This window comes from Penicillium paradoxum (genome assembly GCF_028828445.1).
Source record: "Penicillium paradoxum strain IBT 22861 chromosome Unknown utg000002l_segment0_segment0, whole genome shotgun sequence".
Taxonomy (NCBI): Eukaryota; Fungi; Ascomycota; class Eurotiomycetes; order Eurotiales; family Aspergillaceae; genus Penicillium; species Penicillium paradoxum.
Window position 1 is genome coordinate 538,939 of NW_026643180.1, and position 14,985 is coordinate 553,923.

Genomic DNA, 14,985 nt, shown 5'->3' on the forward strand with positions numbered 1-14,985 from the left:
TGCTCAACACACTGTCCTCTCATTGGAACGTCTCTTGTGGCATATGCCGGGGCCAGAAACCACCAGGTTCTATTGGAGTGACGTCCCGAGTCGCTGCAGATGCCAATTGTTCATCTTCTCCTCATTGGCTCTGGATACGGGGTTCCTGACATGGGTATGGCCAGGTGTATGCAGCTAGCCGCCTAGTGGAAAGGGCAGAGGACGGAAATAATATGAGGTCCTCAGACGCTTATTTCGATTCTCGATGATATCTCTCTCGACTGATTAGAGAGTGCTTGTGAAAGGATCGCATCGCACTCTCCCTCCCCATGGATTCTAACCAGCGAGGTACGGAAATGTCCGAAAGAGCACGCTCAAACTCGCCAGTTTCAAGTATACAATCTTTTCACTATTCCATACGGAGCGACTACCACAATACGAACGCGGTTGATCATGTCAACGGAGATAATCATGCAGACACCGCATACAAGCCTGTTGTGTCGGCGGATGTTGAAGAGACATATTCGCAAGACCCGAAAGCCAAAAGATCACTATGGGCGCTGATCTCGGACTGGTTTGTTTTGGAGGCACTGGCTATACTCATATCTCTTCTCTTACTTCTCGCCATCATTGTTGTCTTGTCGCATTTCGATGGCCAACCACAACCTTCCTGGAATCACATGTCGCTCAACTCGATGATCTCGTGGTTGAGCACGTTTTCCAAAGCATGTGTGCTGTTCGCTATTGGCGAGGCACTAGGACAGCTGAAATGGGTCTGGTTCAGTCAGAAGACTCGATCGGTGCCTAATCTACGCACTTTCGATGCTGCCAGTCGAGGGCCTTTTGGTAGTGCAGGGTTGATCTGGAATTTACGAGCGAGGTACATCAACCAGGATCTTTGTTTGGTCGGAAGCTGATTCTGTAGACATTTTGCCGTGCTAGGATGTCTAGCCACGATTCTCGCATTTGGCGTCGATCCCTTCACCCAAAATCTGATTATGTACTATAACGTCCTGACCGCCGATGTCTCCGAAGTAGCGAATGTATCGAGCAGCTTTGTGTACGATGTCACAGGGTTGACAATCCGTGATGGCTTGCGTATGTTCAAATTCATCCATCAGTTGTTCAAGTGTGCAGCTAACTGAAAACAAATAGCACCCTACGTGGACCCGTCGTTAAAGGCGAACGTCTATAACTCACTGCTCAATGATGACTCAACAAGGCCATGGTCCCTCCCACATTATACCTGCAGCACCGGTAATTGCACCTGGGGTGCAATCGCTGCCCTAGAACTGAGCGCAAGCTGCACGAATGTAACGAACCACCTGAAGTTCTCGTGCGGAGAAGTAGATGACTTCTACTACGTCCCGAACTGCACCGTCAGTCTCCCAAACAGCAACACATCTTCGAACTTTATGTCCGGCAGATCAGAAGGGTTTCCAGTCACAGTGGCGCTGGTAGATCCCGAGAACGCGGAGATATACACAACCCCCTGGCACTGGGTCACGCAGTTCATCGCGCCAGAAGGACTAGTAATGGGCGCTCCATTCAAAGCAAACCCCACCCAATGGCAGGCCATGGAATGCGCTCTGATCCCGACCGTCCGCAGCTTTACAGCAGAAGTCAGAAGGGGCGTATATAAAGAAAAGACCCTGGCAACCTGGACCAACGGCACCTATGAAATCGACCCATCGCCGGGATATTTTATCCGGCCGCCTTGGGGACCGGAGATGGGAATGGAACGGAACCAAACCTTCGAGATAGGACCGTTGCCAATGCAAGCGATGGGGAAGTTCTTCGAGGACATCTTCACCGGTCATGCGTGGACGAATGCTCGATTCGGGATCCAGTTTTCGTCCCCCGGTGGTACCTATGCTGGAGCGGATATCATCCAGGCTATCGCTTATTCGGACATGACTGGCTGCACCGTCCGCACGGCGGAGAGACTCGAATGCATTATGAAGAATGTTGCCGAGGCAGTTTCGAAATCTTTCCGCGACTCGGCGGATATTGCCAGTGGCGCGGGGACGCATATGGTGGTCGGCCAGGCCAAGACGATTGTGACCTACATTGCTGTCTTTTGGCAGTGGATGGCGCTGCCGGCTTTGGTGTGGCTCCTGGGTCTTGCGACTGTCATTGGTACTGCGTGGAAGAGTCAACGGGCTGACATTCCGAAGTGGAAGAATGATATGATACCATTGTTATTCTTGTATCCCGATGGGCAGCAGCATGGTGTCCCACGAAATGAGGAAGAGGAAGACCGCCTCAACTTGAGGTTATACAGAAGTGATGATAAAATGGTCCTTGGTGGATCGCCTAGCTAATGTTTATGCTCATTGAATTCGTCTGGTTCTCATTGTCGTTTATAAACGAGCTGCGAGCTCGGGCAGAGGATACATCGTCCCCACAAACTGTCTGACTTGGATGAGCAGAGATATCTTGAACTTTTCATCAGTGCGCCATCCAAAGTCCACTGGTGTAGATCGCTTTTCTAACAATATTATACATAGGCCAAGCTGTGCGAGAAAAGGCTACTAGCTCAGAGAACTGAAGAACTCGTCTGTGGTAACAGAATATAATAATGCAGTGTTTAAACTAAAGAATCAGTGTCATAAAAAGCATCAACGCCCCTCTGAAAGCTTCTCTAGATGCAATAGTTTTGATCAAAACTCGAAACTCCCATTAACACCATATGTGCGGGTATCTCCCCAAGCTCCAAAATGAAGAAAGCCATATGCAAAACAATTCAAAAGCAAACGCGGGGCGACAGAAGAAGATAAAATAGCATCAGACACACAAGTACTACCGTGTATGCAAATGCAAAAACAAGAGTATAATTCAACACCAACGCCAACACCAAAGTGCAATATCAGTACCGCATACCAAGACCAGCATGATCAGGCCGCGCAGGCGAGCTCCCACTCCGCGTCCGCGTTCCATAAACCCCAAGCTGAGGCGCAGGGGCATAAATCTGGCCACCATGCTGAATCAAAGAACCCGATAAATTCGGATGATATAGACGATACTGCGGGCGCGGCGCCTGCAGTAGAGCAGACTCATGTAATCGATGACGTGGATCTCTAACATCGACGCGGTGGGCACCGAAATGCAAAGATTGCGCTGGCTCAAGGTCTGGGTTCCAGCCCGGATCGCTGAACTTCAGTCGTTCGTTCATTGAGCCAAGGCGGCCCTGGGCGAGTGGGGGGCCGGGGTAGCCGGGCTCGGACTGGAGAGCACTGCCCGCCGGAAGTAGATCGGTCGTCCAGACATTTGCACCGGCAAGCATCTGTTGTTGCTGTTGCAGGGTTGAGATCGGAGTGGGGACCAGCTCGGGCGGTTGTTGGAAAGCTGGGATGGGTGAGAATCGCGGGGGGTATCGCACGGGTTCTGTGGCCCATGATTGATGGGAGTACGCGGAAGAGTCGCGGGACATTGGCTCGGAAGTCACATGTTCTGGAGCAGAGCCCACGGTCAATTTGGCATTGGATGAAGATGGCATTGCGCTTGGCATGATTGCGGATGGATGAGCGATGGGTCGAGCTCTAGTGGCCACTGGGGGGATTGGGCCTGGCGCGAATTGTGAGGGTACTCTGTGGGTTGGAAAGGCGATGGAAATATCTTCGTCGTACGGTAATGCAGGTGGTGGGTATGGAAGGAGCGTTGGCACGCTTGCAGATAGACTTCGTGGGGCCTCGAACTGTACATTCGAGCCACGCCGCGAGTGAGCCCGGCTTCCAGGGGCAGTTGGAAAATTCAATCCGTGATGATGTCCGAACATATCAAATTCAGGCTCACTGTATGTTGATCGACTCAGAGGCCCGTCTATCAATTCCCGAGACGATAGCTCATGGGATAGCGGGGACGAAAAGGCGTAGCCCGTTTGACTGTCGAGCGACTCAGCGGAAGGCTTCATCTGCAATCCACCATTGGTTTGCAGGCCACTGGCTGGGTCTAAGGTCCGCATAACGGGGACAGATGACGGGCGCTTTAAAGAGGACTCTACTTCCAGCATTCGTCGCGTAGCCACAGTCGCGTACGTTGGTGTGTTTTCTTTATTTGCCGAGTGATTTGCTATAGGCTGCAGGCCTTCCGAAGACGAATTAGCATTGCTGGATCGACGCACTGCGGCAAGCGCTTGTTCGGCTTCCGAAGTCAATATCAATGAGCCGCCTGTGTCAGGAGCGGATGTGCGGCTTGATGAGCCCTTTCCTTGAACGGGGGACACCTTAACTAACGGTGTATCAACTTTGGTGTTTCTGAATCGACGGAGACCCAGATTGCGCCTTTGTACCTGCTTTTCTTTGTATGACCTTGGCTTTGAGTGTCGATTGACCACTTGCCACTCTGATAGGCTAGTGATCTGCGGAGGGCTCGATGAAGGGGGGTCTTGTTCGGTTTTTCCGTAGCTTGGCTTATCTGGGACAATGATGGGGACATTTTAAATGCTGCCCTAGCTTCTCCGTCCGTTTCGTACCCATCTTCGGATTCATATTCATGTCCAGCCCGCCGGAATATATGTGGAGGAAAAAGCTCCAATCTGAAGCGCGGAGGCGGCATAGCCAGTTGCTCGGGGGATTCCGCTCGAGGCGACCCAAGATCACTCCAATTGAAGGTAGAGCGGCGCGATAGTCCTTCATCGGCTGAGGAGTCGGGAAAAGATGATGATGAGCTGCTTGAACGATCAAAAACAGACTTTTGATTCCGTGCAAAATGCTGAGAGGAGCTTGGAGACATGCTCTCTATTTCCCTGCTAATTATTTTCATCAACTTTCGAAGATCTTCTCGTGTCTCACGAACGACTAGCGGATGTAGATTTATTGCAGGTTTCTTTGGGAATAGCTCAAAGAGTCGTGAGGCATGAGTTTCGTACTCTCGGTAATCCCGCACGAGACCACAATCTTCGTAATGGGCCATTCTGTCCATGGCGCCTTCGTAAGACGTGATGAGAAATCGAGTGGCAACTATCAGCCAAGTGTCGAAGTAACCAGGGTCACTGTTGCTCATGATGCCCTTGCTCTCTTCGTCCTTGATTCGGAGTTCATCACGGCAGAACCCCTGCACCACACTGTGAATTTTGATCACGTCAACTACCGATTGATTCCGGTAGATAGAGAAGAACCCTTCTTGGCTGCTTTCTGTCAATGATTCTGAAAGATCCGGAACATGCTTTGCCTCCGGGCTCACATCGCCGCCATCAGTATAACGGACAGATGATCTTTGCTGGATATGCTCGCTGGCTGTAGTCCGCTCAACCAGTCCATAATGAATCAGAGTCCCAAGTGTGGTATCAAGATCAGGTTCCTCGCCTGTTTGAGCACTGGTCTGAATCTCCAAATTCTCAGAGGTCATAGCAGCTCGACCAAGATTCAAAAGACCCACTGGGACCTGGTGGCCAAGGAACGACAGGAGGTTAATCAGATGCAATGCTTCATTTTTCTGCAAACGAAATAAATCGTTCATGATGCTCAAGAATGGCTCTGCAAGCTTTTTGTCGGTCACCTGGGATTTGAAATGATATTTCTCAATCGGTTTACCAGTTGCGTTGAGACGGTGTCCAACGGCATGAATTGCCAGAGGCAAGCATTCATAGTACTCGACAATTCGGGTAGCCTTGAAAGTTTGCTCAGGCGTGGCTCGTGTAATCCCAAGATCCTTGAACAGAAGCTTGCAAGCGTCTTCCACGCGTAAGCGCGAGATCATGAGGCAGTATGGCTCATACAGTCGCTGCTTTTTTCGCAAAGTCGTGTCGACTGAGGTATATATAATACTGCACCGTTTGCTCCACGGCAAGACCTCCCGGAACCTGTTGATGTCGTCGTCACAGTCGAAAGTAACACCATCAAAGACAAGGAGCCAGTCTCTCCGTGTCTGAAGCCAAAGTCGAACTGCGCTTACGTACTTCTGAGTCTCATGGTACTCAGGGTTGTCGGTCATCTTGGGTTCGACCAGCGTGGCCGCCTGCGCAATCTCCCAGAAGCACTTGTACGTTGATTCACGGGACTTGGCATCGATCCAAAATATACCACCGGGATAACAGTCGCTTTGGGTGAAAACATACTGCCTTGCCAGATGTGTCTTGCCTGAACCGGGAACACCAGAAATCAGCACGGCCATCGTCTTCTCTGGGCGCGCCTTGGCCTTGAACAACCGGTTGTGTAACACTTCTAGCTCTTTCTCCATCCCAAAAAAGGTGGCGTTAGGGTGAAATCCTGGAGGGACCACGAATAGAGGCGATTCCTTGGGATAGTGGGAAAGTTGGAGAAGTTCACTATTTCCTAAATCCGACACTGGCGAATTACGGCCATCTGTAGCAGAGCCGCGCGGGAGAGATAGTACAGATTGCCCTATGGTAGAAAAGTCAGCTAACGTGACTTGAAAATAAATGTTGTGATGCTCATGTTGAGGAGATTGGATGGAGTCAGCTAGTTTGAGGACATGAGATGGGAGCCACCCGGGACAAGGCCAGCAAGAAGATAGATACAGAAAACAGAAACACAAAGGGAGTTAAATGAGAAGCTAAATAAATTTGCAACGTAATTGGGTCCTGTGACTAGCGACAAGAAAGGTCAAAAGGAAAGATGCACAACGCTTGCAGTGAAACTGAGCTCTAAACGAGCTCGTAGCAAGAGCAAAAAAGAGCAAAAAAGATCAAACGCTAAACGCTCAACGCCAACGTGAATCGCCAGAAAACTTCATCGAATAGGGGGCTCCTCGATCTCATAATCCTTCAACGTAACAGACTCTTCCGGAGCAGGGAGAAGGTATGAAGTCGTACCGGGTTTGTTCAAATCGGGCAAGCTTCGATTTACCGGATCATCTATTCTTGCTACTATAGTTAGTATTGAAGGACACAGTGAGAGGATTATCCATGCAAGAAAGGAAGCTCACCGTCATAAATTTCCCTGGCCTTGGCCTTCTTCTCCAGGGTGCGAGCCTTCTTCTCTTCCACCCAACGGTCGCTAATCACGGCGGGCGCCTGGCGTGAATACCGGAGGATCGCTTCCGCCACCACTTCATAGCCTGCAGAATTATCGTCGTCAAATTTGCACATATGGCTATGGTCGGCCTCGATTCCAGCGCGCTCGACACCCTCCATGTATGGCGCCGCCGAGTGTTCATCTACGATCACTTCCCGGGTACCACGAACATCGGTGGACCGTGTTTCGTGGAAAAAGTAGATGTGGAATCGGCCCATGATATCGACAAACAGACTATTGATGTGTTGAAGAGTTTCATTGTTCGCTCGCAGGGCTTTGACAAGCTGCGGGGATGCTTCCATGAACTTTTTCGGAAGTACTGCATTGCAGATGTTGTGCAGCAAGAGGCCCCATTTCGCGATATCAGATCCATTGTGGGGCGTTCCGAGGAACAGGATCCCAAAAGTGGACACATAAACAGACCGCAGGTGCTCCGTCTTCTCGCTTGAGAGACTCCGAGAGTAGATCAAGGCCCGTTTCACAATCAGTCCGCCTAGAGAGTGACAAATGAAAATGATAGGACGGTCGGAGCAGTCTCGCAGCTATGGAGCAGGTTGACGTTAGTATTTGCAGCTTCATAACAGCAAGAAGGAAGGATGTATGGATATTGAAGGCAAGAGGGATCGACGTTCAATGCAGAGATGCAGACTTACATTCCGATTAGCTGCGAGAGTCGATGCAAGAGTCTCGGCGTGGCTAACCACCGAATCGCGTGAGGCTCCATCTGTGAAGGCAGTAACATTGGCATTATAACCATAAGTCAGAATGCGGGGACGCAGCGAGGCAAGAACGTCCGGAAGAAGGTCGGTGGGCCAGAAGCAACCGTTGTTCTTGCTGGTCCACGAGTCGTGAGGATGACCGTTGAGGCCGTGCACAAAGACGATATCGATCGTGGGATCGTCACGCGGGGTATAGATCTGCGTCAAGCCAAAGGCCTTGATGGCCTTTGGGTCGGCGATACGGGGCTTGGACATGGCAAGTATAGGACGAAAACACAGCTAGGATGATATTGCCATGATCTGGGAGTTGAGAAAGAGAAGTCCGGAGTGACTGGCTTTTATAAAAGGGACGCAGCTGACTGGGGTACACTTGGGTGTGTTCCCCTGACCCAGGTCATCCGGACTTTTTGTCGCAGATGGGAGTTTTGGCATCGCTTTTGACTCCCGGGCCGCATGCAGGTTCTGATCTGGTTTCTTCCGCGATGTTGGACATGTTCAAGGTGCCCATTGGCAGTCGAGACCCGGGTTCCTTGCACAGCCCTGTCAGATCGGATCATTGGCCAGGTACCGTACCACTCAACGCCCCCGTACTGCTCATGTCTTGCATCATGGAGTATGCCTTGAGGAGAGAATACTGTGGCCTAAAATGAGTCATGAACCAGTTCATGAGATGTGTGAGGCAGTATTTCGCCCCAGAGACCATCTCAAGCGCATCACATCTACACTCGTATCATTTTGATTCGGAGCCAAATAGCCCGAAGATGGCCTATGCAGATTTGACTTCCAGAGTCAGATCTATAAGAAACCTATGGAACTTAGGAGGCTATTTCCAATCTCTCCTTTGTCCTCTCTTTGCAAGTGTTGTGGTAACTCCCTTCCCAACTGCCTTGGCAACTAAATGCTCTTTTCGAAACGAGCAACAGCTCCGCATCACTGGTCTTTACATAGCTTTAATCCCATATCATCTACCTTATTTTTAGAACATAGTATACGGTGATATCGCCTAGACTATATCCACCCCTATAGGATACGTCACAGCTGGCCTGGTGTCCAGCAGGTCAGAAGTCTAGATCTGATCGCATGTGCGATATATATTCCTCCTATTCTCATACTTCTTCTGGCTTTGACGGGGGGTATAAAATGATTGGGATTCGGCAACAATTATCGGACTCTTCGTGGCTTCAGGTGTGATGCTAGTGCTCTTTGTTTTCTGGGAGCACTACCAAGGGGATGGTGCTATGCTGCCGCGTAATCTACTTGCCAAACGAACAGTCAGCTTTAGTGTCTTGCTCTCCTTCTGCTATTTCAGGTCTTTTGGTATCATCCACGATTCTCTGCCTGAATGGTTCCAAGCCGTGCAAGGCGCAACTCCGTTGCAAATTGGTACGCAAGCTTTAGCTACCGTACTGTCTCAAATCGTGGGGACACTCTCTGCTGGTATTCTAGTTAAGCTTTCGACACACCATCCAGCCATCGGATTGGTTTCCAAGTCCTCCAAGACCTCGGAGTCAGGTGGACGAGAAACGGTGAGAAGAAGAGGACTGAGACGGAAGGGAATAAACTCGGATAGTAATAAAGACTCGTCCAGCCTTTCCCCTAGGTTTGGGAGTCTTGGGGTGTGTCGTCATGTACAGTATCTGGATATGTACCTATACAGAGTAGATCTTCAGGCGTTAAACTTTAGAGATGCACAATAACTGGATGGATAGGAACTTACAGAGGCACTCATGAGCCATGCCATGAATTCCCAGTAGATTCCAACCGATGTACACTGAGATCGAGATCCGAGCTGGGAGTCCAGGCAGAAGTGCAATCCCAAAACAGAAACAGAAGGACGAAAGGGGAGAGCTCTGGTTAGGGTTGTGACACCGGATCCTATGGCACGCCAACATCAAAATGATATCACCTCGAAAGGCAACTTTCCACCCGTAGCCATCGATTGTGTACTGTGTACAGTCACTGAATCATTTGTCTTGTGAGAAAGCTTAGAGACGCATTCCATTTTCTGCGCTTGATTCGCCACGTTTGTTAGCTCGCCCTCATGATCCGGAAAGGTAACCCCAGGTGTCCACATGATCCAGGCTCCAAGCATCTGGGCAGCGAGGCACACTACCTTAGATAACAAATAGGATGTTTCAAGATTCAGATAGTCAATAATAGCAGGCTGGGCAATCATCTGTGCTTGTTCTGGGTACTCAGGCTACCAATAGGAAGAATATCCGCGTTGGGAATATATAGAATTGGAGGTCTCATTTTGATAACCATATACCGTATAATTTATCCAGGTAGATCACTTTTGTCTACACATTCCCACTGATGACTCTGCAATCACAGACCACATTTATTTCCCACGGAACGCCGGCTTCCGCTTCTCGACAAAGGCGCGCAGCGCCTCATACCGATCATCAGTCTCGATGACTCCCTCATAAGCGGCATTCTCTGCCCGCTCACCCAAAGCATGAGCATCGACAGCCTGCAAAGCCATCCTGATAGCAATAGGTCCACCTTCGCAAATATCTAGCGCCAGCTTGATACTCTCACGCAGGACTCGTTCGCGTGCGACACCTTCCTGTGCCTCCTCCTCAGGCAGCACCTCCACTAGCCGGTCACAAAGGCCAATGAAGTAAGACTCGGGTCCAGTCACCCGGCGACCGGTGATGATCATGTCCCGGGCGCGGTTCACTCCGACAACCGCAGGGAGTCGGTAGGTGCCGCCTGCACCGGGGATAATCGCGAGGCGGGTCTCGGGGAGGCCGACGACGCTGGATGACGCGAAGACGCGCAGGTGGGTGCACAGGGCGAGCTCCAGGCCGCCACCGAGGGCCGTGGAGGAGACAGCGGAGATGGTGGGGATCTGTAGGGAAGCGAGATTTTTGAATGTAGCGCGGAGCTTGAGGAGGAAATCTTCAGTCCTGTAGGCATCCAGGTTAGCTATTTTCGTGTGTGCTAGTTCGAACCCGGAGCACCCGGGCACCGGGCAACGGAGGTTCTTACTCGGCCATGGACATGTTTGCGCGTTCCTTCAGGTCGGCGCCGGCGCAGAAGGCTGCATCTGCACTGCTCGAAATAACCAATGCGCGGGTTGGCCCTTTACCTCCTTCCGCGGCGATTTCGTCCACATGCTTCGAGAGTGTATCGAGTAAGTGGGTGGAGATCGCGTTACGGGCCTGGGGCCGGTTCAGTTGTAGTACGCGCACATGCCCAGAGCCCGGGGCTGGGATTTGCTGGGTCTTGATGACTTCTTCTTCGGTGCTGGTGCTGTAGCGAGAGATGAAGACCCGGGTAGGCACTGCGGTGGCCCGAAGGTGCGCGAGGGGTGCGGAGAGGCGGACGAGGCGCGATGACATGATGCTGGCCATCGCGTATGTGTTAATTCAGATATCGAGTGGAACGTTACTCGATTGTCAGAATAAATAAAGATGAGGTTGGCTCACGAAGAGGCTGAGCGGGTGGACGATGTTCTCGGAGCTCGGGTGTGGGGAGAGCTCTGAAAAAAGGCCGATGATTACCGAACGCTACAGTATGCACACGGGTTGGTATATGGGGTATCATGTACATTTACAGAAGTCTAAAATACAATATTATACAAATTCACTGGCAATATTCTGTAACCTCCGCATCACTCGGCCAGTCCCAGCCTGTCCGGCTGACAAGGTCGTATGCCTCCGCGATCAGGTCCGACGGTACCCGCGTGTCGATTCGTTGCTGTCGTCTTTCGAGGAACACTCTGATCGCCACAAGAGTTCGACGCATCATTTTCTCTCCATTTGAATGCTCATCTGCAGTTTGTTTGAGCAAATCAGCTGATTGACTCATCCATTGGAGCAAATGTAACAGCCCTTCGTCATCTCCTACGGACCCCAAAGCCCGAACGAAGGCATGCAGTGTGGCAGGTGATGGGGTTTGCAGCATTGAAGGAACGCTAAGCTGTGCATCGGGATCGTCCTTTGCTGTGAAGACACTTCGCTCTGCATGCTCCGAAGTTTTAGAAGCTGGCAGAACGAGATGATCAAATTGATTCTTCAAAACATGCAGCCCATGTTGTAACAAAGCTTCAAGGTCGTCATCACCTTCGCTTTTAGTTTTGAGACGACGAATGCGAGCTTTTTGGATTAGCGCAAAGCTTTGTTCAGCAGTGCCAGGATGTCTAAGAGCGGAATCGACGGCTTTTCCAAACGCTGAACATAGAATTCTGAATCCCTCTTCACCAAGATCGACTTCACGCTGCCGCATCCAGGACAATGCTCTCAGAGCCTGATGCCATGCAAGTATGCGTTGAAGGCTCCTGCTCCTTGGGCCATGAGTGCTGTTGAGGCGTTCACGGGTGAGGCCAGACAAGATGTGGATCCAGGCCGGGTTGTAAGGAACTCGTCGTAATTTGGTCAATTGAATTGCATGCCATAAAGCCCTGGGGTGTTGTTGATTTTCGGGATTTTCCTCTGAATATCTGAGAAGATCCAATTTTGGGCCAGTCGAGCAGTCGGGGGCAATCAAGGCCGGGAAACGGTCGGCAGTGAGAATATTTCGATTACCAACCTCCAGGCTGGTGATATCCGAATGCACGCATAAGAACTTGATGAATGACGCAAACACGAAATCCGGCAATTGGTGGAAAGCTTCGAGGTCCATATTGTGGTATTTGCGGGACTTGGCCCGTATAATGGAAAGGGCCGCGATTTGCGCATCTGCCAGGCCACTGCACTGAAGGTAATGTAACCCTGAACGGAGAGAAGTCGCGGACTGAAGAAGTAACCCGAGGAATCTCCCAGAAGGCCGAAGGCCCTGCGAGCACATCTGGTCGAAGAACTCATCCAAGGTAGGCGGTTCTGTGGGCACATAGATGATATCACGCGCAGAAGCTGGTTCGGGATACACTTCGCGACCATCGCCTGGCAGGGCTTGGCTCATCTGGTCAAAATCGGCTTCTATTGCGTTTCGTCGGTATATTAACCTTTCGGCCATTGCAGCGTAGATTGCACCTTTAGGGGGGGAGGCCATGGTCTTGATAGGAGAGAAAGCATGCCCAGGCCTCACGGACGGTCCTCGTGGAACGAATCCGCGCAACCCAAATTTCATAGTGATGAAACTTGGATCCATGTTTGTCTGGTAAAGCCTGTGGGCGACGCATCATAGCCCTCGTTTGCACTGTTGGACTGCGATCGGTATCCCAACCAGCCAAAATCGAGGATATATCCTCCCAAAGTCGGTGGGAATATCCAGCATCTTTCATTTGCGAGAGGACCTGCATCGCACGACTGTACATTCCTTCATTTCCGCGCTGAAAGTCCATCCCTAGCCTCTCTTCTTTCCATGGAGGCCATGACGGAGCTTTTAGTTCAGCAGACTGTCGCTCCTCAAATGTTTTCTTATGGGCCAACTGAACAGCAACGACTGCGCGATATCCTTTTCTGGTGACAGGAAGGACAGGCTTGTGGGTAGCCATAGCCCGGAGAAGCTCGAACTGGGCTTGCTGTTGGATAGTCGTTGAGCGGTAAGGAGCAATGTTGGCTGGTAGGGAAAGTAACCAAAGACAATGATTGAATTTCTCCGTTTTGACGCGATCATCATGTCGCCGGGCCAAAATAGACCTCTCAATCCCATTCGCCTTTGGAGCTGAGAGGAAGCGAGCGAATGCACGTGCAATAGTGAGAAGTGCTTGCGGCCACACACGCCGAGCATGACGAATTAGGCGAATTACTAAAATCATGCAGGTGCCAGAATCGATCTGTGGGCGGAAGTCCTCAAGGGACAGTCCGATGTCGCATTCAACAAGTCCAGCAGCAGTGTCAGCAATGGGAAGCGGGTGTCCACTCATGAGATGTAAAGAGTGAATCAGAATCAAACGGAAGGTGTGGGCATCGAGGTTCTGGTGTCGCAAAAGATGGAGCGGGATGAAAGATGGAATGCTTGAACGAGAAGCACCATATTTTGCCTTCTCCGTTTCGAGCAAGAATAGCCGGATCATTGCCTCGTGCGGGTTGTGGCTCTTCATGATCCAAGCCCAGGCAGTCACATCGGTGGCATCATAGCCACGCGATGATAAGTATTCATAGCTTGTTTGTCTGAATACTTTCTGGAGAGCAATGTCCAATCTCTTGTTCTCGCTGTCTTGCGATGCAGAAGAAAGCAATGGATCTACCTCTCGTATATATTCTCCAAGAATGACCGGTAGTGATGGCTTTTTCGGTCGACCAACTGTCCTAAGCTCGTTTTGTGTTTGCGGTGAATGATTGGAGCGAGTTCGCTGAGGACTGATGGATGAAGCGACATGACCAAGAGAATGACCGCTATTCCGCAAAGCTTTGGAGAGGTATTCGGCGGGCTTCGGTTTTACTCTGATGCTGGCGGTTCTTTCGCCAACCTTTTTCTCTCCGGCTGAGGTATTCGCCGAAGCTTGCGGCGCTGTTGTACATAGGTCATCCGATGAAGAACCGGACAGTCTGCCTTCGAGGTGATGATTTTGCGAGGAGCGGACATTGATTGACGGTGACTCGGAAAAATCGAGGAACGCAGTGGACTGAAATGAACGGAAACTGGCTGGGCTTGGACTAGCGAGGTAATCATTGCGCGAATAATTTACGAGGAACTTGACGCCACAATGGGAATTTGTCTGGATCATATTGATTCATTTAGCAATGCAATTGATGAATATCAGACCGGCAAGAAATACCTTGTATAAACCTCTATTGAGCAAGTATGCTCTTAGCCGCGATACTCCCGAAAGGCTTCGGGCATGCTTGAGAACTGATGACATCCATGAACGTAGTCATGGGTGAAAGTGCCTGAATGCCACAGACCCATTCAATGAGCTCAATAGGAAAAAGCGATTGTCTTCTTGTCAAAGCTGAGAATCAAGAAAGTCAAGAAAAATACAATCGCGTTAACTCCGGCAGAAACTGAGGTCACGTGGGGATCGTCAGAATGCGCGCCATCCCGAAAAGCGCAACCCGTGAACGTTCCCTCCAGCAAAACAGAAAGAGAACACTTGACCTATGTGTTCGAGGGTTGCCTAGTGCATTGTTCATTGTGCTAAATCCTTGGTTTTTATTGATGAATCTTTTCACTTCATATTCACTTCCTCTTTTGTGGTGACGTGAGGGTTTCATCTTCTTCTCTCCTCGATCTTCGCGATCTCATCGTTCTCAAGGACTCGCTTTGACGCCCTACCATCGAGACTACATAAACCCCGATTGCTTTGTGAACCCAGTTTCAACATCAACACCGAATCACCAATAAACATTTACCCCACGATCGCGTCTCTTCAATCTTTTCTTTTAAGCTTCTCATTTGTGGACCCCATCGGTTTGCAT

General features: G+C 50.5%; 4 protein-coding genes across 4 annotated transcripts; 1 reads left to right on the forward strand and 3 right to left on the reverse strand.

Moving 5' to 3' along the window:
• Positions 1 to 335: 335 nt before the first annotated feature.
• N7457_000201 (DUF3176 domain-containing protein) lies at positions 336 to 2,303 on the forward strand (the record flags this gene model as incomplete). The annotated part of the gene is made up of 3 exons (XM_057171269.1): positions 336 to 859; positions 905 to 1,077; positions 1,135 to 2,303. 3 exons carry the CDS (start codon positions 336 to 338, stop codon positions 2,301 to 2,303), a joined length of 1,866 nt encoding a protein of 621 aa, XP_057035172.1.
• Positions 2,304 to 2,848: 545 nt separating this feature from the next.
• On the reverse strand, positions 2,849 to 7,930 carry N7457_000202 (uncharacterized protein; the record flags this gene model as incomplete). The annotated part of the gene is made up of 5 exons (XM_057171270.1): positions 2,849 to 4,385; positions 4,454 to 6,323; positions 6,755 to 6,805; positions 6,868 to 7,498; positions 7,610 to 7,930. The coding sequence occupies 5 exons, from the start codon at positions 7,928 to 7,930 to the stop codon at positions 2,849 to 2,851; spliced, it is 4,410 nt and encodes a 1,469-aa protein (XP_057035173.1).
• Positions 7,931 to 10,016: 2,086 nt separating this feature from the next.
• On the reverse strand, positions 10,017 to 11,034 carry N7457_000203 (putative mitochondrial methylglutaconyl-CoA hydratase (Auh); the record flags this gene model as incomplete). The annotated part of the gene is made up of 2 exons (XM_057171271.1): positions 10,017 to 10,587; positions 10,670 to 11,034. 2 exons carry the CDS (start codon positions 11,032 to 11,034, stop codon positions 10,017 to 10,019), a joined length of 936 nt encoding a protein of 311 aa, XP_057035174.1.
• A 232-nt stretch (positions 11,035 to 11,266) lies between these two features.
• Positions 11,267 to 14,294, reverse strand: N7457_000204 (uncharacterized protein; the record flags this gene model as incomplete). The annotated part of the gene is made up of 2 exons (XM_057171272.1): positions 11,267 to 12,600; positions 12,710 to 14,294. The coding sequence occupies 2 exons, from the start codon at positions 14,292 to 14,294 to the stop codon at positions 11,267 to 11,269; spliced, it is 2,919 nt and encodes a 972-aa protein (XP_057035175.1).
• Between the last annotated feature and the right edge of the window lie 691 nt (positions 14,295 to 14,985).